We start from the raw sequence: 23,114 nt of genomic DNA, 5'->3' as shown, positions 1-23,114 counted from the left end.
TCCATGCAAATAATTTTCAGCACCATGTATGGATAAATGTTATGTACTTCATTTGTTAGGGTGCATTTTAAATTTGTAGCTTTGCACATTTTCCAGTAAGCATTAAAACAAGTGAGCTAGTAATGACAAGTATGAATTTCAGAACATTTCAACTAATTCTGACTGTAATCTTTGATTTACTAAAGGGTCTGGTAATTGTACAGGGTTAAGGGTCTTGCCTCCTGTACCAAGGTACAGGGTTTGAGGAAGTCTAAACTACCCTCTACCCTGAGCATTTTGTGTGCATACAGCTGCTCACAGCAAAATATAGCAGTTTCTTTTTGACCTTTTCCCAGTAAGGGGTGACCACAGCAGAACTCTGGTCCGCTAATGATTTTTACGAAATGCCGAGGTACCAGCTCGATGCCCAGCCTTCAACGAAGGTACACCCATTTACGCATGCATGTCTTATGAATGCTACCCAACCACGTGGAGGACATGCAGACTCCACCCAAGGCATTCCCAAGCCACACCGAGAATCCAGTGGGAGAACCTCTTGCTGTGAACAATGCTACCGCCGTACCACCGCGGCTATATAGCAAAATATAGCTCTGTACTGGCAAAGAATGGCAGTGCATTCTTCATTCAGCTAGCCCCATTCCTAATGCTAATGCATTCTTGTATCTGCAAAGGTTCCATTAGTTTAATATGCCCTCCCAGCTGTGAAGTCAAATCTTGCTCTTAGCTTTGCATGCATTTGTTTCTGTGGCTGGATCCTAACAGGATGCAGACTATGCTGAGAGCAGGAAAAACTTTTCTGTTTGCTATAAAAATTAATTTTCTTAATTTATTGATGTGGCCAGGCTCCCTGGGTTGCATAGTGCTGGATCTGAACCTGGGGGACAGAAAATGAAGTTATGATCTGCCCCTTCAGTGTGAAGTGAGCTGTGGGAGGTGAATAACCAGCTGATGGTTGGCCAGCTTGTATAACTGTAGCAAGTACCCTTAATACTCGGACCGTCAAGGTCTTAAAACCCACTGCTCAAGACAGTGATAGTGAGCACTGGAAGGGTTCCAGATAGAGATGGCTGTGAAATGGGTGAGGAGCAACTTCATGAGGTTGGATGTAGCTCGTGTTTACTGGACAATCTGAAGTAGTTGAGTTCATTCATTCTGCACATATGGGTATAAGGATCCGATTTGGATCAGAGCTGGCAAAAGTTTTCAAGCATCGGCTCCGAGCTCAAAGCCTCCCTCCCTTACCTATATTACTTCCTCCTATCTATCCCCAGATCTCGTTTGCCGCTCTGAGTCAGCATCGTGGTCTGAGCTGTAAGCATGGTGGTAAGGTTTTTTGGTCTTTTTGTGCTAGTTGAGTGAATACCTTTCCCTTTTTTTCCTCCCTTCTCCCCGGAGTCTGTCGCAACGGGACAAGCAGTCTTTCACTGTGAAGATGACTACACTGAAATAGGTGACAAATACCTCTATGCATCTCCTCTCATGCTACTGAGGGAGCTGCTGGTACAGGTGTTGCCTTGAGGAGTCATGCCTGGATCAGCCTGTGTCAATTTGGGGACCCCTTTAAGGTGTCTCAACGCCCCTTTTGATAATCTCTTTGGAAAGACTGTACGCGATGCACTAATCCAGAGTGAGGATGGAAAGACTGTCAGCTGTCTGAATCGGCTTCTCTAACCCCCCAGAGGTCCTATTTCAGGAACCAAAAGGGGCAAAAGATGTGGTTCTGGAAATCGGTCCTTTCGTGACACTCAGGAATACTCGTCCCCCAGAGGCAGAGGGGGACAAGACCAACATTGTCCCAGAGGCAGAGGGGGGTCCCAGAAACTTCAGGTCTAGGCAACCTTTTTCCGACAGACCCGCACAGCAGTCCTGAGGGGTTGCCCGGCTGCTCTACTCTGGAAGCAGTCTGGGGAAGATTTTCCTTGCATCCAGTGGCATGGGAGTCCATTACTGCAGACCACTGGGTGTAAAGCATCATATCCAGAGGATATTCTATCCCCTTCATTTCATGTCCCATAACCCCAGCACACCTTCCAGATGTTCCACCCGCTCACAGGGAGGCTGTAGCCTTACAGGTTTTGATGCTGCTGCACAAACGAGCCATCGAGCCGGTCCCCCCAGATCAGTCTGGATCAGGCATCTACTCCAGGTTCTTTTTAGTGCCAAAGAAGATGGGGGACCTCGGGCCCATTCTGGACCTGTATCCTCAACCTGTCATTGAAACAAATTCCAGATGGTCACTACAGTCCATTCTAGCGTTTCTGAGAGAATGCGACGATGTGCTCGTTAGACCTCCAGGACACTATCACATCACGGTCCACAGGAGCTCCAGGAAGTTTCTACACTTCCGGCTAGGGGCCAGTCATTTTCAATTCCGAGCCCTACCCTTTGGTCTCACCACAGCCCCCAGGGTGTTCACCAAGGTTATGGGGGTCGTAGCGGCTCACCTGAGACTTCAGGGCATTCAGGTATTCCCCTACCTAGACTACTGGCTCTTTACTGCATCCACCAAACGTCTCTTGTGAGACACTACTTCCTCGGTCTGGCTCCCAAGTTAGGCATCACTATCAATATAAAGTCCCACCTGGCTCCAGTTCAGATCAGACCTCATCGGGGCACGGTTGGATTCAATTCAGTCCAAGATTTCTCACCCCTGAAAGGATAGAAACTGACTCCATGTATCCGGCTATCTTGGATCACTCTAGTCACAGCAGCAATTGTTCTCAGGGCCCTGCGTTCGATGGCACCTGCAATCTCTATCCTCCCTCTTGCACGTCTTCACATGAGTCCTTCAGTGGAATCTAGCAGTTCAGTGGTCCTGTCTAGACGTTCCGATGAATTTCCACATCCGGATAAATCAGACATGCCGAATGTCACTCCAGTGGTGGCTTCAGTCAGTGGACATTTTCACAGGGCACAGCTTTCTAGCCCCTCCAGCTCAAGCCATGGTGACCACAGATGCTTCCCAGCTCTGGTGGGGGGGGGCACTTCCTGGGAAGGACTGTCCAGGACACGTGGTCCCCTCCAGAGACCAAGCTACACACCAATGTCCTAGAGATGAGGGCGGTGCTTTTGCATTGAAAGCCTTTCACCCTGTCCTACCTCCGGGGATGGTAGCCATTCAGTCAGACAAAATGTCTAGTCCTGGTATGTAAAACTGGGAGGGACCCGATCCTACCCCCTTTGTCACGAGGCCATGAGGGTTTGGGAGTGGACCATATCCACCAGCCAGTTTCTCATAGCAACGCACATCCCGGGACGCTCAAACATTCTAGCGGACAGTCTCAGCAGGCAATCCTTCTGCCTTACGAGTGGTCTCAAACAATAAGTGGCAGAGAAGATCTTCCGTGTTTGGGTTAAACCTTGCTGTGATCTCTTCACATCTCTTTTCAATGCGAAGTGCAGCAACTTCGCTCTGATCCACCCTCTGGGGGATGTCCCCAGGGACGCTTTAGTCCATGCTTGGCCTCCTGGGCTACTATATGCTTATCCCCTGTTACCTCTTATTCCCAAGTTCCTTCAGAGAGCTTGCCGGCTGCAGTGCAAAGGCATTCTCATAGCTCCCTTCTGGCCTCGTCAAGTGTGGTTTCCCTTCCTATGGTCTCACCTGTTGGCTCCTCCATGGACTCTAGATCCATGCCCGGATCTGATTTCTCACCAGTCTGGCTTGCCCCTGCCCAACCTGGACAGTCTCAAGCTGACTGTGGCTGCTCCAGTTCCCATGATCAGGACTCCTGGACTCTCGTCTCCCTGTTAAGAATATTCTGGTAGCTTCTCTTAATGCCTCCACTAGGAAACTCTACAATAGCAAGGGGAGACATTTTTGCGTTTGGGCCTCACGGTGCAATCTGAATCAATTTACAGCCCCTGTTCCGGTCATACTGGATTTTCTGGCCAATTTTTTTCGATCAGGCGCAAGTGCTTCTGCTATCAAAGTTCAGCTGGCTGCCATCTCCAATTTTCATGTGGGTGAAAAGGTTGCTCTGGCTTCTGCCAAATTGTGTAAAGCTTTTCTGAAGGGCACTTTTTATTGCGACCACCAGTTAAACGGTGCCCCCCTGGGATCTGACTTTAGACCTTCAGGCTTTGACCTGTCCCCCCTTCGAACCAGCTGGGTCAGTTCCAGTTTTTGTCGTGGAAGACCGCCTTCTTGGTTGCCATTACGTCAGACAAGAGTTTGTTGCAGGCCTTCTCCTTGCCCCCCCATTTGGTTTTCCACAAGGTTAGGGTTTCGCTGCATACAAACCCTTCTTTTCTTCCCAAGGTGTCCTCAGCAGCCAATATTAATCTGTCTAAATTTTCCAGTCTTCCCAAATATCGAAAATAGAGGTGAATGTAAGCTTCATTTATTAGATATCCATAGACTGCTTCGTTTTTACCTCCATAGGACTAAACCCTTCCGGAAGTCTGATCAATTGTTTCTTTCAAAACCATTTTTGGGCAAAGCTGTTTTGAAAGTGTCCTTAGCAAGGTGGATCACTCTGTATTGGACAGGTTTATAAGGACAAAGGTTTATCTCCTCCTGGTGTATTGAAGGCTCATTCCACTAGAGCACTGGCCACTTCTGCAGCTTTCTGGTCAATGTTCTATTGGATGATATCTGTGTGGCAGCAACGTGGGCCAGTTTGCACACATTTCTCATTATAAATTGGATGTTATTTAGAGGGAGAGCATCCTTTGGCTCTGCGGTGCTCTAATATCCTTCCATAAGGGCATCCCAGGAATTCTAGCTGGGGACTCTGTCCCATATGTGCAGAATGAATGAAGTCAACTACTTCAGATAAAGTTTATGTTCTTACCATAACGTTCCATCTGAGTAGTAGACTTCATTCTTCTGCACCTTCCCTCCCTCCTTCCCCCTCACTTTCAGGTTTTTCCTGTTTCAGATTGTGATTGTTGCCATTTGTCAGCAAACTTGATCTGGGGATAGGAAGAAGTGATGTAATATAGGTAAGGGAGGGGCTCGGAGCTGATGCTTGAAAAGTTTTGCCAGCTCTGATCCGTATACCCATATGTGCAGAATGAATGAAGTCTACTCAGATGGAACGTTATGGTAAGAACATAACTTTTTTCTTTCCCTCCTAATTTAGGATTTATTAACCGTACCTTAAGGGAAAGTGTATTAGACATGGATTACATTGGATAATAGGATGTTAAACATAAAACAGCACAGAATGCTTGATTCACCCTTCATAGGATAAGCCCCAGTATTCCAGAGCCTAAGCCCTCCCGGTATTATGACCCCAATTTCGCAGCATGTTGCAACATTTTATACAACACAAATCAGTGTAGAAAACTCCTTATCCTGTGCTTGAGTAAACCTATATAGTATTGGAGGTGTAAACACTACAAGCGAAATGAAGAGTGAACACCTTGCAGAAGCAGGTATTGGACCATTTCTTAGGTGCATTCAATTATTTTATATTGAACTGCACAGGGAATTATAAAAGTCAGTGCTACAGTGTAAAAGCATGTTCATTAGCTTTCCTCCCCTGAAAATGCTACTCGGAACAAGGGAACGGGGTGGGGTTGGGGGGTCATGGATGAATGATAGCTTAAAGGTTTTCCACAAAAGGGAATCGTGCATTTCCTAGATTTTTAAGTTTGAGCTACATTTACCAAACTTTTTCAAGTCTTTCTCAAGGTTACTTTTGCATACTTACCATATGCACTATGCATAAACTGGCAGTTTGTGCACACTTATTGCAACAGAGGCAGAGGGGCACAGGCACCCAGAAACATAGGTGGGACGAGGTAAAACTGGAGTGGCACTTCTGCACGTAACAGCTTTGTGCATTTTGATGCTGCTTACCCCTCCCATGTCTGCCAGCAATCTAGTCCCATAACCAATTGGCATATTCATTGTTCCATGGTGCTATCTTATCTGCACTTCATGCCCTGAGTGAGGCGTTTCACAGCCATCATCCCTGCAGACATGCATGGTCCTTCCCCCGGTCACTGCAGTTCTGCATAACCTCAGGCAATTTTGAAGTATGCCTAGCTGCCAGTCTAGAGGGAGGTGACTGAGTTTTCCTATGTGACTGCTGCATTACCTATGCAGCTGTGGAGTCGCAGCATGTCCCCCTGGACCATCCTCCCCAAAATGTACTACTCTGCTTTCACTGGGTGTTGCTCAAGTGAAACAAGCTGCCTCCTTCCCCTTGTCTGGGTGAGCCATATACCCTACCACTCCAGCTGTCATGCCTGTTCTTGAACATGGGTCTGAGTCGCAGGGCCTTATCCCGATTATGAAAATGTTGGCAAATGTGCATAAACCACATTTCTTTACAGTGCTCTTATAGCCTGTTGTTGTGGAGCAGTTCCAAGGTACCCTTCACATTTTACACTGCGTTCATTGTGACGATGGGAAACCCTGTACACTATCCATACTGCTTCAGTCATGTTTGCTGTTAAGCACATGGTGGGCAATTCCATTACATGATTTTTAAATCATTGCATGCCTAATAAACCTATTATGTGAATCCAGGAGGTAGTCTGCTAATTGATAAAATGGTAACCTCTCAAATGCCCTTAGGAAGGCATGCCATGATATGATTCAAGTGTATGTAGTGTGTTTTGGCTTCATGTAATCTGTTTTGGTGACATTACAGCAGTCAAGGCATCTGTTCCACTTGAGTGCGTACTGCTTATATAGATCTAGGAAGTTTTCCCCAGGTACTGGTTAATCTAAAGGTTGTACTTGTTTTCTCAAGGAACTGCCTTCGCTTATCCTTTTGGTACCGAATTCTGTCAGTGTCTTATTTTGCTGTTCATATGTCAAACTGCCATGTTTCTTTGAAATAAAAGTACTAGTTTAATTTTTTTAAATGGTTGTACTTCGTATTGTGTTCCCAAATATCGAAATGTTGAAGTAAACTTTCTAACAGTTAAGCCTTTTAAATAAAACTCTGCACAGTCTTCCCATACCCCACTGAAACATTTTTATACTGTTCCCTTTTCTCCCCTTGTCCATTTCCTTCAGCGACAATAACTCCAACCTTTGTTTTACGTTAAATTTTCAAATTCCCCCATTTACACATGAAACTTTTTCATCACTATAGTTAAGCTTGAAAGTGAATCAATTTCCTGTGTCCTAATTATGCTGACCTTGTTGCACCTTTTCTATTTGAGTTCTGTAATGTTTTATCTTTAGTTGTGCTAAAGTTATTTTCTAGGCTGGATTTTGAATTGCAGCTTATGGTCAACATGCAAGTTTCCTTTGGAAACTATAACACAAGGCTATGGTGTTGAAGAAACTTTGCTTTGTACTCATGACAGTCATAAGGTTTGTTGTGCAGTTGCAGGAAGTGGCCAATGGAGTGCATATATTGTCCACTGCACTTGTGTCCTAGCCGTTTGCTTCATAAAATTGAGTTGGAGGTATTCAAGTAGTAGTTGCATACAGTCTGAATATTATCATACTGCGATTTCCAGCAAATAAGTATTTGGCATCTAAAATCTGCAAAGCTGGTAAAAATGCTGATGTCCAGCTGTAGAAAGTACTGCTTTGCAACAGTGACTGCAGCAATATCGTAGAATGGAATATCCACCGTACAAAACCCTGCGGAATAAATTTAGTTAGGCTTCATCCTTAATATGCTTGTCTTCAATTAATGAATGTTAATCTGCTTGACAGTCTGTACACTTAACATGTGTTGTATTACATTACTTAAAACGTGAGCTAACATTTCTCTAAAAGAAAACTGTTAAATCCATAGTTGGACATTATTTTTTATACAGTTAATCAATCATTACATTACTCAATTCCTGCCTTGCCTTAAACCTTACTCATACAAAACAATTCTGCATGTATTCAGTTTCATTTATGTAACTTGCTCCTACCTATAAAAGAACTTTAAGTGGGAAACTGTTACAATAGTCACTAAAAGTACAGGTGGTTCAGACTGAAGTCCATTTTCTAGTATTTTATTTGCAACCACCAGAATTAAACTTAGCCTTACTATGTCTAGGAAATCAAATCCTGTATCCCAGCTAAAAAAATCCTTGGTTACACCCATTTGTGCACCCAATATTTAACAGAGTACTCTGTAGGGAATTTAAAGTCTGCCAACTCATTACACCTTCAGAACATTTTCCTAGTTAGTTTCCCCATCACACCTCAAACATTTCTCTCCTACTTAACGAAAACTTCTAGTCTGCTTGGGGTATAAAAATGTCAACACTTCCAGCCAAAAATCTTAAATTTTCTGTATGTTCTTCCATCCATTGTCTGCTGAATTATTTTGTGCATTTGTGTACATAAGCTGAAAAGGGCATACAAGAACCTTGAAACCCCTGCCAAGATCAAACTGTTATTTAACCCCTAACCACAGTTCTTATACTACAGGTTGTATAGTACATGCTACCACCTAAAGGGCCCATATCTGTACATGAAGAATGCAGAGACCCTGTAATCACATCTATGCAGGTAAAGGCTGCACTCTAAAACCAAAAACACAGCATCCATGGGACCAGACATAATTCCAGGCTGCATTTTACACTAACCTCAGAACGAACTTGCTCCCCACCTAAGCACCATGTTCAATCGGTCTCTAGTCAGGCTTTGTGCCCACTGAATGGCGCACAGCAATAGTTATCCCACTCCACAGAGGGAGCCACCACTGTTCCTGGGAACTTTTGCCCTATTAGCCTAACGAGCCTGGTCTGTAAGGCCATGGAACGTATCATCATGGAACTCACATTGGTAATCTCCAAACTCTGGACCCCACCCAGTTCAGCCTTGTGAAAGGCAGATCATGTCTTCTGAACCTGATTGACTTGTTCGAGGCAGTCACCAAAGTCTTAGACAAGGGTAAGGTGGTTCACACAGCCTATCTTGACCTCACCAAGGCTTTCGACACCATCCCCCATTCTGGAATTATAGCTAAACTAGGTATAAATTCCTATGTCACAAGATGGGTTGCCAACTAGCTCACTGACAGAACCCACACTGTAAAAGTTGCAGACTCCAAATCTGACTTCAAACCAGTGATAAGTGGAGTACCACAGGTTTCAGTCCTGGGACCTCTCCTGTTTGGTACCTACTTCTCTGAAGTACAGGCTAACACAGAAGACCTCTGGCTAATTAAATTTGCAGATGTCTGCAAGCTGGGAGCCATAGTAGAGTCTACAAATATTGTGGACATTTAGACAGAAGCGCCTCACTGAGACAGATGGGTGGTGTCAGAGGCATGGTCTCAAGCTCAATGCCAGAAAGTGTATTGTCATCCCCTTTGATAAAAACTCTGTACCCATGAACTACCACATAAACAGCAGTCTACTTAATGCTGAATGTGTGTTGAGACCTTGGGACCCAGGTGGACAGTAGTCTCTCCTGTGGTAATCACATCACCACAGTAGTCGGGAAATCCTATGTGGCACACCTAATCACAAGAGGGTTCTCTTCCAGGAAAAAGGTCATTGTTCCTGTCTACTTGGCACTTATTAGACCCATTATAGAATATAATGTCCCTTTTGGAATGTTCAAGACATCTGCAACAGCTGGAAAGGCCACAGAAGTACCACAGAGGATTTACTAGCCTCAAATGGATACCCTACACCGACTGTCTCAAACTCCAGCTGTACTCTGTAGCATATTGCCTACCCTGATCTCTGCCCAACGTATAAAGCTGTTAAACCCAGAGCTGTTGGACATGCTTATACCAAAAGAAATCCCAATCCCTCAGAGCTGCATACTCTAGGGATGTAAACCTTGTCACCACAATAAAAAGGACATGCTGGAGGGATAAATTCCTGTCCGAGACTTCCTATACTCTGGAACAAGCTACCCATCTATGTCAAGCAAAGTTCCTCATTAGCACTCTTCAAGAAAAATCTTGAGTGGATGGGGAAAAAGAAAATGCACCCCAGGATCACTTCTGTGGCCCCGTTCAACAGGGGCACAGGAAATTAATTTTTGTGGGTGGCGTAAGCCAGGGAACCTTGTTGGCTAGGCTTACATAGGCCCTTGGGCTAATAGCCTAGTACCTGCCTATGAATCTATGAACCTATGTAATCCCACTCCCACCTTCCTATCCAATCAGTTCATTGTTTTACTTGAGTTTTTCACTTAAATGTAAAAACATTGCATTCACTGCATGTGTAGTTTTCAGAACAAGTAACCTTGGACATAACTCTCAACTGTACAGACTTGTGCAGAATGCCCAGATTTTTGCCCTTGTTTTCAGTTGTCTCATAAAATTGCAGTTTTTAGCAAATCATTTAAGGGTTGATGACCAAGACATTTGAGTTTCAGACTGCATTTCCTTCAGAAAATGCATGCTAATGCAAAACCTCTTGGTATATTAACTTTCTATGCTTATCGGACCACAACTTGTCATTCCTATTTTTGGGCCTTTGTCCCTCCTATTTTTGGGCCTTTGTCCCTCCTATTTTTGGGCCTTTGTCCCTCCTATTTTTGGGCCTTTGTCCCTCCTATTTTTGGGCCTTTGTCCCTCCTATTTTAGGGCCTTTGTCCCTCCTATTTTTGGGCCTTTGTCCCTCCTATTTTTGGGCCTTTGTCCCTCCTATTTTTGGGCCTTTGTCCCTCCTATTTTTGGGCCTTTGTCCCTCCATTATTTTGGGCCTTTGTCCCTCCATTATTTTGGGTTTTGTCCAGATATCTTGCACTTGCAGGTTGAGAGGTTTGGCCTTGGACCATATTTTTTAAAGAAAGTTGTAGAGCGGTAGAATTTTGTTAAAACGGAGATGGTCTGAAATCCCTTGACTCTGCTTCAGTCTATTTTCACACTTAACCTGTCAGCAGGTGGTCCAAAAGTGTCTGCAAGGAGTAATTCAAAATTTCATAACTGTTCCAGTGCTGGTAGACCTGGAGGTGGTATCAGTCATACTGTTACTTCAAACAATTGGTCTGTCATTTGAGAGTGACTATTATACATAGCCTTCACAAGGAATCTGATGAAATATTCCTCTTGTTCTCACAAGAGGCAAACATAAATTCAACACATGAGCATGACTGAATTTTAAAAACAAGCATTACAAAAGAATTTTTTTCCAAAACTTATCAAAAACCTTCCCATCCCTGTAAGAAGGATTTGAATCCGCCAAATGTTCAGCAACAAAATTCACTGCAATAGCTGCCTGAAATTTTGTAAAAAGAACTTTATAAGGTCTGTTTTTTTGGAGGCAAGAAGGCTTGCTGTCAGGGAGATTGCAGACTGAGTGTCAAGCAGACTGAGCAGGAGGGAATAAGAGTAGGTTCTGGAAATTCTAGTTGCAACAGATTGTACTTCATGAGAAACCTGAGGAAGATCACTGTTTTCCCATTGAAACAACTGATTAATTCTGGAAATAGTTCAGGAGATGACTTATGAATGTTGATGAGAAATCTGTGGAGACATCTCTTCCTTCACACGGAGGTTCAGTCCCTTCAAAAAATTAATCTGTTTTGTTAGAAACCAATAAAGGTAGAGTCTACACTAAACGTGGAACAAATTCCAATAAATTACTCTTCTCCTGGGTAAGTGATATTGAAGACTTGCAAGTTTTGTTTATTTTTTATGGCAGTTTCTGAAGAAACTGATCCACATTTTGCCATCTTCCTCAGGGATGGACACTGCTTTCTGGCTAAGCAGTCTTTTCCTGCCCCTTCCCACAGGACAGAAGTGGCTCTCCTTTGCCAGTCAAAGTCACTCTACTGCAGATGCCTAAACCCCCACCCCCATCCTTGGTCCTTGATGGCTGTAGGGATTACACCAGAAGGAATCAAAGATGAGTGGTCTGAGGAACCAGCTTTGGCCACAGCAGTCCACCTGTGGCAGAGTCACTTGTTTGGTGTGGGTGCAAAGGCTGTTAGTCTTTAATGTTCAGAAGAAGATATACCAAGGAATCAGTATGCTGTTCCATGTTTAAGCCAAGAAAGGCTCCAGATTCCCAGGGAAGCTTGGCAACAGTCAGTAAATCCAAGTTGCAAGACTCCAATAAAAAGCACTCTAAACACTTAACCCAAATAATATAAAAACGGATCGGAACCAACGTTTCTTTAGTAATCCAGTTTTATTCAAATAGCCAGTAAAAACAAAGTTTCAATAGAGCCAATAAAAACAAGTATTACAGTTCTGTTCTTCACTCAAAAACGTAACCACAAAAGAATAACTCCAGTAGATCAAGCGCTTTCGCCCGGGCTCTCCCAGGCTTTTTCAAGATAATTTTACTAAGCAACCTATATGCTTATATACCCCATGGTTGATTAATTGTGTAATTATTTCATTAAGACTTTTCCAAGTGTTTCTATGCTTAAAGCTGTATTCCCTTCATAGGAATATTAAAAATGTTAACAATGTTACACAGAAGTAGAAATTAATGAGACATTTTTTGAACTATTCAAAAAGGGACTACACTTTGTACCTGATACCTCTATTAATATTACCAACACCATAATTGATTTAAAATTATTTGAGACAACTAAACTTAAACATTCATTTTGGTAACATGCAAAATACACAAAGACTTTGCAGAAAAAGCACATTTAACCCTCCATTGCATCCTTCACTGAAAATATATGAGGAATTGGTGGAGAATGAGTTCAGAAAGCTGAATAGACAAAGCAAATATAAAGAATCTAGCAATTTCCCAGATGAATACAACAAGCTGCTAACATTCTTAAAAAAAAAAGAGAAAATAAGGGTGATGAAAACGGACAAAGGGGGTGGGGTAGTCCTTATGTACCAACAAGTTTACGAAACTTACATCCACAACATGTTACATGACAGAACAATATACACAAATTTCTATAAATGAAAGGAACATAGCTTACAGCAAAATTAAGTACAATTTAGAAGATCATCTTTTGCAAGGGGCAATAAATGAACAGCTCTTTAATTACCTCTTTGTACAAAAACCACTGACCCCCATAATCTTTGGAATACCAAAAGTCCACAAAGGCCTACAACCTTTAAAATTTAGGCCGATAGTAGCGGGAGCTAAGGGCATTACTGAGCCATTAGGCAAATACATGGTCAGTATGACCAAAAAATGTATAACATCATTAGAATGCATTTGCAAAGATTCATGGGAATTTTTAAAAGGAATAAAAAAGGAATTTTTTGCAGAAACACAGTTTGATTACTATTGATATTATTGATTTATTTCCAAGTATCCCGCACGAAATAGGACTTGAATGGTTTAATGAGATGTTAGTTAAGCTTACAAATTTTAGTGGTGATACCATTAAATTATTAGTAGAATTTATGGGAATTATTTTAAATTTTATAATTTTTAATGGAGAACTTTTTAAACAAAACAAGGGTGTGTCCATGGGTACACCGTGTGCATCAGCATATGCAAATCTGGTCCTACACCATTGGGAACTGAAACGCATCTTTGTATCAAATTGGGCCAAATACATTGTCCACTATAAAAGATTTTTGGACGATATATGCATTTTATGGAAAGGTACTTACGATGATTTTACAAGTTTTATAGATTACATTAATGGATCTATTAACTTCTTAAAATTTACCTATGAAATTAATTCTAATCAGTTACATTACTTAGACATTAATTTAATGAAAAATAATGAAACTAATAACTTTGAATCTAGTATCTATAGAAAGAGTACTTATTCAAACATGTTTTTACACTTTGATAGTAGCCACCCCTTTTTCCTAAAAGAGTATCCTTAAAGGCCAACTAATTAGAGCATCAAGAATTTGTAATACAGACAACTTATTTCAAGTTGAAATAGAATATTTAGACTCTTTTTCTAGAGAAAAATTATCCTTTAAGCTTGATTAATGTTTTAATTAATGAAATTTCAATGAAAAGAAATGAAAAATATGCCCCACTTTTAGGTAATAAACTAATGAACAATACAAATGAAATTGAAAACAACGAAGAATATAAAAAACAAGCATTTGTATATACCTTCAATAGTGACAGTAAAGAAATGGAAGCTATTACAAAATATTGGCCGGTGTTGTCAAATAACTTGGAGATTAACAAAATGATTCCAAAATTACCAAATTTTATAAGGAAGAGAAATAATGACCTTAAAAATCTCTTTGAAAAAGAAATAAACAACAACCTAAACAACACAAAATTAATGAGAGGCACCTACAAATGTGGAACCTGCAAGCAATGTGCTTTTATGCTTTATGACATAGGATTATATTTAAAATCAAGAAGTATGGGATTATATGCCCTAGGACATTACAATTGTAATTCAAAGGGCATAATATACTTAGGAATATGCCAGCATTGTTTATCTTTTTATGTAGGAAAAACGGAACTAACGTTAAAAAGAAGAGTATATGAACATTCCTACGAAATAAAAACAAAGAAAGAAACAAATGCATTCTTCAAACATTCTTTAATATGCAAAGAAATGAATTTAAAATTTTTAGTGCTTGAACAGGTAAAAAATGATATCAGAGGGGGAGACTGGGAAACATCCCTGGAATATAGGGAATTAGTATGGCAAATTAAATTAAATGCTGCAAAATCACCAGGGTTAAATGAGCATGTTAGTATAAGCAGTGTATTGAAACAAAGAAGGGCAAAATTATAATAAAGCAACAATGAATTAGAAATCCAAACATAGATACTAGGGAGAACAAGTTTAAAATAATTTTATTATTCTTAAAACTTTTGATTGTTTTTATATCATGTAATAATTGAATAATTAATTTATTTATTAAAAGTAATAAGTTATTTATTCAATGATTAATTACTTAATGGTTCATTTATATAGTAAAAATAAAAAATAAATGTTACAAATTTTATAAATGTTATATTTTTAGTTATTTATAATAATTATAGTAAATTAATTTATGATGTACAAATTAACATCTCAAAACAAACATATAAATTCCTTTAATGTAGAAAATACGAAAATTAACAATAATAACAGCACTAATGTAATAATCTTAATAAATAACAAAAAAAACCGTAGTACACATCCATAAAATGCCAATGTATCAGCGATTAAACCAGTAAAACCAAATGTTAAGAGATGACAAAACATCGCTAATTACTAATCCCTACAAGTACGGCTTTCCACCTAAATGCAATGAGCATAATACAATAGAAGAAAAGAAATTCATCTTATTGTAGAAAAGCAGTCCGTTTGAAAAACAATACATACATAAATATAAACAATCCGGACAAACAAAGCATTCCACAATAAGTGGTGGGAGCTAAAGAACATAAAATACGTTGCATAAAGGACATTTTTTAATAATTTTTTAATATTGTTAACATTTTTAATATTCCTATGAAGGGAATACAGCTTTAAACATAGAAACACTTGGAAAAGTCTTAATGAAATAATTACACAATCAACCATGGGGTATATAAGCATATAGGTTGCTTAGTAAAATTATCTTGAAAAAGCCCGGGAGAGCCCGGGCGAAAGCGCTTGATCTACTGGAGTTATTCTTTTGTGGTTATGTTTTTGAGTGAAGAACAGAACTGTAATACTTGTTTTTTTTTGGCTCTATTGAAACTTTTTGTTTTTACTGGCTCTATTTGAAAAAAACTGGATTACTAAAGAAACGTTGGTTCCGATCCGTTTCCTGCTGTGGTTTTCGCTACAAACCTAGAGGTTGTCCTGCATTGTTCTTGTTTGCTTATCAAATAATATAAAACCTTTTCCACGGGGAAAAAAGTTTAAAGTTTCAGATTTCTACCATAAAAGTAACATGTTCATGTTTGTATACAAAAGTTACATGACTGTCACTAAAAGCACTTTTTAGCTAAATCAGCTTTACAGAAGATTTTTTTTTCTATCAAAGTATGGACGTTTTTTTCCTCTAGATTGAACTTGTCTATGCAGCAGTGGAGCAGTGTCCATTAAGTTGAGCACTTTTTGGTAGCAGGAAAGCTCTGAAGCACTTGGCATACAAACTAGCTTTAGCTGACAAATGGTTTGGACGTGAAGGTGCCCTGAAGATTTGAAAGCTGGCCCACTGTTTTAACCCATAAAGCTTGAGCTACTGCAGCAGGTTTAGTAGTAACAGATGCTGTTCTGTGATAGGAAGCTGCTTTGGGTTTAATAGGTCTTCATGGATAAGCCTTACCGGCACCTGGATGGTGGGGTTGTCATGAGGACACAGATCTGGTGAACAAATGAAGCCAAAAAGTAAACCTTTACATGAAAGTGATTACTATGTGGTGACATTAGGAATTCTTAAGCAATGCCATTGTGTAGTAGAATGGTCACCATTCTGTCTTGCCTATGAGACCTTTGTGACCTAATGTATGCATATGTATGCCCACGTATGACATGTTTGCATAGCACATCAGCTTTAGTTTTTGGTGGTTTAATTTGCTTCATAGCTATGAAAGTAATTTTATACAATGAAATATTGATCCGGTAGAGCAAAAGGCAGAATTTGAAGAGGGCTTCCTCATCTGGTAACTTTCTTGGCATTCCAGGATTTTCATTTTACTCTGGCCACATAGTCTATATTTGACAGTTATTGGTCTGCTGGTCAAAGGTTCATCTAGAGCTTCTGCTTGTAGGCTGTACAATAAATATCACACACAGGCTGGACGAGATGGGGAGACCAGAGTCTGAAAATACTTAGGTCCACGTCTTCTAGGTAGGTTAAGTAACCAGTGCAACATACATGCCAAGATATTTTGCTTTGTAACATTTTGTTATTTCTGTTGCAGGAGGAGATCAAGGTCTTCTGAATGGCTTCTTCAACAACTGGGCAACTGGCGATATTGGTAAACATTTGCCATTCATCTATAATCTTGGTAGCAGTCTTCTGTACACCTACCTTCCAGCTTTTAGACAGTAAGTAATTTCAAAAAACTCCTAATTGAGTTATTTGGGTGTTTTAAATTGTGCTTTTTAATAGTTTGAAATCTTTCAAAAGTAGTGACTCAAACATTACCTTTCCTGCCAATTAAAATTTAAATGTATTTAAAAATAAACCTGTGGAGTTTAGCTCTCTGTGCAAGTGTATGAACACTGAAAATTCAGCGGCTGCAATGAAGAAAATTGAAAGCAAGACTTTTGTCAATGGAAAAAAAATTAGATTAACTTCATATGTTCACTGTGCCTTTAATGTTTGCTTTCATTGCATGATTCATCCCTATGAAGCAACAGACTGGGCTAGACTTAAGAATTCTAATTTCTTAACCTAGCAACTTTTAGCTTCAGCAACTGTTCATAGGTTGGTGCTAGGCTATCTGCCCTAGGGCCTATACAAGCCTAGCCAAACAATTCCCCGGATATTTCTTCCCACAATATTTACTTCCTTGAACCCCTGTCTAGAAGGGCGACTGACTTGATCCCCGGGGTGAATTCCTCATCTCCCATCCAATTGTCAAGGTTCTTTTTGAAGAGGGCCAAAGAGGTACTCTGCTTGACATGTATGGTTCATACTAGGCTATCTGCCCTAGGGCATTTATAAGCCTAGCCAGAGTTTGGCTTTCGCCACCCATTTTAAATTAATTTTGCTATGCCCTTTTTCGAGGTTAGTATACTGTGCCTCTAACAGCGACACAGAAGTGATACCTGGGGTAAACCTACAATCTCCCATCCACTCAGGATTCCTCTTGAAGAGAGTCAATGAGGGACTCTGCCTAACCTGGACTGGGATTTTATTCCAGAGTGAAGGGAGCCTCTGGGTTATGAATTTGTTCCTCCAGCATGTCCTATATTTCAGTGCTGAGGCTCAAGTCTCACTAGCGTGTGGCTCAATGGGATTTGGATTTTGAGGTGCAGCATGTCCATTAATTCTGGGTTGGACATGGCTTTATACGTCTGGCACAGATTGCCTCTGAGCAGGCGGTATGCCACTGAGTAGAGCTGGAGTTTCTTTAACAGGGCAGCACATGATTAGGTGGGCTATAAAAAAAATGTTTTTCTAACCACTTTGGCCACGTGGTTGTCAAATGAGAGATTGCTGTCAACTTGGGTCCCTAATTACTTCCGTACTTGATGGATTACCACCTATGTGGTAATTTGTGGGCACCTTTTTGCCAAAGGGGATGACTATACACTTTTTGGTGTTTAGCTTGAGGCCATGGCTCTGGCACCAGTTGTGTTTCTGAGGCCCTTTTGGGGGATGCTTGTGTCTGCTGGAGAGTCTATTATGGCGCCCAGTTTGCAGTCATCTGCAAACTTGGTCAGCCACAGTCCTTCCGTGTTGGCCTGTACCTCTGAGAAATATATACCGAACAAGAGAAGTCCCAGGACTGAGCCTTGTGGGACGCCACTTGCAACTGGTTTGGAGTCTGACATGGCTCCAGCAATTCTAACCATGTGAGATCTGTCCTTCAGCCAGTTTGCAACCCATCTAGTGACATAGGGGTTTATATTTAAGCTGGTGAGCTTATCTATAATGCCCAAGTGGGGTATTGCATCAAAGGCTTTTGCGAGGTCCAGGTAGGCTGTGTGGACCACCTTCCCCTAGTCAATGGCCTTGGTGACTTTCAAAGAAATCGACCAGGTTTAAGAGGCAGGATCTGCTCTTAAAGCCGAACTGGGTAGGATCCAGTGTCTGTAGGCCCCCAGTAACTTTGAGGTCCATGAATCCTTTCCATAGCTTTGCAGACCAAGCTAGTCAGGCTTATGGGGCGATAGTTTCCAGGCTCAGTTGAGGCACCACCTTTGTGGAGAGGGACCACTGTTGCTGTACGCCACTCTTTGGGTACATATCCTGTAGTAAGGCTGAGATTGAACAGTAGTTTTATGTTTGGGTTTAGCTCTTCTTGGAGTTAATGTAGGACGCAGCCCGGGGCACCATCTGGTCCCATTGATGTGTTTTTTTGCTTTCGAGAGGGCGGCTCTTACCTGGGCATCTGAGATGTCAGGGGGGCAGCACTCTGGTATAGATATTTGCCCTTTTGGTGGGGAGGGGGGGGGGAGAAGTTTGCGCTGAACCTGTCAGCTAGCATGTTGGCAATGTCTGTGGGTTCGGTGTATCTTGTCATTTTGGACCAATTCTGAGCATATCTGGGAATTCCCACCCAGGTTACTAACATAACTAAAGAAAGCCTTGTGATTATCCTTAGTGTCCGGTGCAATTTCTCTCAAAGCTGGCCTTGGACGATTTTATGAGTGCCCGTAGTTTTTTGCTAATACTGATCAGAGATGCCTTCCCTTTTTGGGATTTTGCTCTCATGTAGTAGCTTTCTCCTTCTATTGTATAGTTTGTTTATGGCTGGGGTTCACCAGACAGGACATCTGCCTTTGGAGGATTGGGTCTTGGTTTTATTTGTGATTGCATGATCCATGCATTCCTGAAGGTGTTCATAGAATGCGTTAAAGGATTCTGCGGTCTGGGCCGTATTTTCCACAGGCTCGGGGGCTTTGAAGGATTCCACCTTGGTTTTGAGGAGTGTGAAATTTGCTTTAGAGAAGTTTTTCACTGGTTTTCTGGGCAGGGGGTGGGGTTGGGATGTAAATATCCAGTGAGATTAGTTTATGGTCTGATCTTACCAGTGAGGGATACACTTCTGGTCTGGAGCAAGAAGTCCCCATGTTGGTGGTGATCAGGTCCAGTATGTTTTCCCCTCTTGTGGGAGTGGTAACAAGTTGTTCCATAGCATTTGAGTTGATAAATTCTAGGAACCTTTGGGCTAGGGTGTTGGAGCTAGAGTAATGCTCCAAGTCTGTTTGGGTAGTTGAAGTAGCCCAATATAATGGTGTTTGGAGAACACTTCATATTTTCCAGTGTTCTCAGTAAGGCCAAGTGGGGTTCCTGGGTTTGGGAGGGTGGTCTGTAGCAGGCTATAAACTGGAAGGCAGTTTTACCCACTGTTGCACATGGATGGTCTCTGCTTCGTGCTCTGCCACCAACCTGGAGGTGTGGGTATCTGTGAATATTGATACTCCCCCTCCTTTTGTGGTTCGGCCCAAGTTTTGGGGCCGAAAAGCATGGTATTGAGGTATAACCTGGTAGTGCTGGGGTGATCTCGGGAGCCTTGAACCAGGTTTCTGTTATTGCACAGATATCTATGTTCTCCATGCTAAGGAGAGTTTCAAGTGCGTGCATCTTGAGGTTTAGACTTCTGGCGTTGAGTAGCATTACTTAGTTTCTTATCCCTTGTGATACCTATGTAGGTGGGTTTGTCATTTGAGCCTTGCCTAAAAAAGGCACTATGGGGGTAGCAAGAGCCTTTGCCAATATCCGAAAGCCCAGTCTATTCCAGAGTATGGGGAGTTTCTGGGTCAGGAACCTATCCTTCCAGCATGTTTTGTTAATTGTGATAAGGTTTTAAATCCCTGGAGCGTGTGGCTCTGAGGGTTTGGGACTTTAAGTGGAGCATGTCCAACAGCTCATGGTTTGACATGGCCTTTTCTGTTGAGCAGAGATCGCCTCCAAGTAGACTATATGCCACAGAGTATAGCTGTTTATTTAGACTGTCAGCATAGGGCATCTGCTTAAGGTCTGTGATTCTTTTAGTGCAGTATTTCTGCGGCCTTTCCAGCTGTTGCAGATGTCTTGAGGTACATATCAAACAGGGCATTGTACACACTAATGGGTCTAATAGGTTCATAGGTTCATACTAGGCTATCTGCCCTAGGGCATTTATAAGCCTAGCCAGTGTGTTTGGCTTTCGCCACCCATTTTAAATTAATTTTGCTATGCCCTTTTTCGAGGTTAGTATACTGTGCCTCTGTCTAACAGTGACACAAGTTATACCCAGGGTAAACCTACGATCTCCCATCCACTCATTAAGATTCCTCTTTAAGAGAGTCAATGAGGGACTCTGCCTAACCTGGACTGGGATTTCACTCCAGAGTGAAGGGAGCCTCTGGGTTATGAATCTATCCCTCCAGCATGTCCTATTTATTTCAGTGCTGAGGTTCAAGTCTCTCGAGCACGTAGCTTGATGGGATTTGGATTTTCTGAGGTGCAGCATGTCCAATTCTGGGTTGGGCATGGCTTTATACGTCTGGCACAGATCGCCTCTGAGCAGGAGGTATGCCATTGAGTAGAGCTAGAGTTTCTTTAACAGGGCAGCATATGGCATCTGTTTGAGCCCTTTGATCCTCTTGGTGAGATACTTTTGGGGTCTTTCCAGTTGCTGCAGGTGTCTGGTAAGGTACATCCCAAAAGGGACATTGTAATCAATTATGGGCCTGATAAGTAAAGAGGCACGATGACCTCCCCTGATCTAGATGTGAATCCCTTCATGATTAGGTGGGCTATATGAATGTTTTTCTAACCACTTTGGCCACGTGGTTCTCAAATGAGATTGCTATCAATTTGGGTCCCCAGGTCCCTAATTACTTCTGTACATAATGGATTACCACCTATGTGGTAATTTGTGGGCATTTTTTTTTTTGCCATGGGGATGACTATACACTTTTTGGCGTTTAGCTTGAGGCCATGGCTCTGGCACCAGTTGTCTGTTTCCGAGGCCCTTTTGGAGCATGCTTTTGTCGGCTGGAGAGTCTATTATGGCGCCCAGTTTGCAGTTCTCTGCGAACTTGGTCAGCCATAGTCTTTCCATGTTTGCCTGTACCTCCAAGAAATATATACCAAACGAGAGGTCCCAAGACTGAGCCTTGTGGGACACCACTTGTAACTGGTTTGGAGTCTGACATGGCTCCAACCATGTGGGTTCTATCTTTGAGCCAGTTTGCAACCCATCTAGTGACATAGGGGTTTATATTTAAGCTGGTGAGCTTATGTATAATGCCAGAGTGGGGTATTGTATCAAATGCTTTTGCGAGGTCCAGGTAGGCTGTGTGGATCACCTTCCCCTTGTCAAAGGCCTTGGTGACCTGTTTCAGAGAAATCGACCAGGTTCAAGAGGCAGGACCTGCCCTTAAAGCCGAACTGGGTAGGATCTAGTGTCTGTAGGTCCCTAATATCTTTGAGGTCCATGATGATCCTTTCCATAGCTTTGCAGACAAAGCTAGTCAGGCTTATGGGGCGATAGTTTCCAGGATCTGTTGAGGCACCACCTTTGTGGAGAGGGACCACTGTTGCTGTATGCCACTCTTTGGGTACATATCCTGTAGTAAGGCTGAGATTGAACAGTAGTTTTATGTTTGGGTTTAGCTCTTCTTGGAGTTCATGTAGGACGCAGCCCGGGACACCATCTGGTCCCATTGATGCTGTGTTTTTTGCTTTGGAGAGGGCGGCTCTTACCTGAGCATCTGAGATGTCAGGGGGGCAGCACACTGCTGGGATAGATATTTGCCCTTTTGATTGGGGGGGGGGAGAAGTTTGTGCTGAACCTGTCAGCTAGGATGTTGGCAATGTCTGTGGGTTCGGTGCATTTTTTGTCATTTTGGACTAATTCTGAGCATTTCTGGGAATTCCCACCCAGGTTCCTGACAACCAAAGAAAGCCTTGCGATTATCCTTGGTGTCCTGTGCAATTTTTCTCATCTCTAATGAGGGATGAGTACAGTGGGACAATGACCTCCTTTTTTTCTGGATGAAAAACCCTAAAGTGATGGTGTGCCACACAGGATTTCCTGACTGTTGTGGCGATGTTATCGAAGGTGAGACTGCTCACCTGTCTCAGTCTCTCATCACACTTTTGGTGTTGAGTGTACTGCCACCTATGTGGTAATTCATTGGTACATGGTTATTCCCAAAGGGGTTAACTATTAATTTCTTGGCATTAAGCTTGAGCCCATGACTCTAGCATCAAGCATCCATTTCTGTAAGACCCTTTTGTAGAATATAAACATCATTTGGGGATATTTTAATGGCTCCCAGTTTGCAGTCCTCTGCAAACTTTGTTAGCTAGTCCCTTAGTATTGGCCTGTGCTTCAGAAAAATAGATGCCAAACAAGAGCTGTCCCAAGACTGAACCCTGAGATACTCCACTTGTCTGGAGCTGTATTTGGAGTCTGCTTCTTTTACAGTCTGGGTTCTGTCAGTAAGCCAGTTGGCAACCCATCGAGTGACGTAGGGATTTATGCCCAGCTTAGTAAGTTTATTTGATTCCAGAGTGGGGGGAGTGGTGTTGGAAGGCCTTGGCAAGGTACACACAGGCTGTGTGGTCTGCCTTACCCTCATCCACAGCTCTGGAGACTGATTCGAATAAGTCAGTCAGGTTCAGGAGGCAAGATTGGCCCTTCACGAAACCAAACTGTGGGGTTCAGTGTTTAGAAGGCTGCCAGTGTCTTTATTTACACGTTCCATGATGATGCATTATATGCCATTGGAGATC

At 42.1% G+C, this 23,114-nt stretch overlaps 1 protein-coding gene across 3 annotated transcripts in view; it reads left to right on the top strand.

Annotated features, from left to right (window-relative positions):
• The window catches only part of LOC122802746 (glycogenin-2-like), a 1,303,570-nt gene that overhangs the window by 265,052 nt on the left and 1,015,404 nt on the right, over window positions 1-23,114 (top strand). For all 3 annotated transcript variants that reach the window (XM_044072514.1, XM_044072513.1, XM_044072515.1), the window contains exon 5: window positions 16,633-16,759. In XM_044072514.1, coding sequence (XP_043928449.1) covers window positions 16,633-16,759 — 127 coding nt within the window. The remainder of the gene's footprint in view (window positions 1-16,632; window positions 16,760-23,114) is intronic.

Source organism: Protopterus annectens, chromosome 5.part0 (assembly GCF_019279795.1).
Source record: "Protopterus annectens isolate FY-2018-M chromosome 5.part0, PAN1.0, whole genome shotgun sequence".
In the NCBI taxonomy this organism is placed as follows: Eukaryota; Metazoa; Chordata; order Ceratodontiformes; family Protopteridae; genus Protopterus; species Protopterus annectens.
Note: the sequence above shows the minus strand (reverse complement) of the source record. Positions and strands in the feature narration are given on the sequence as shown.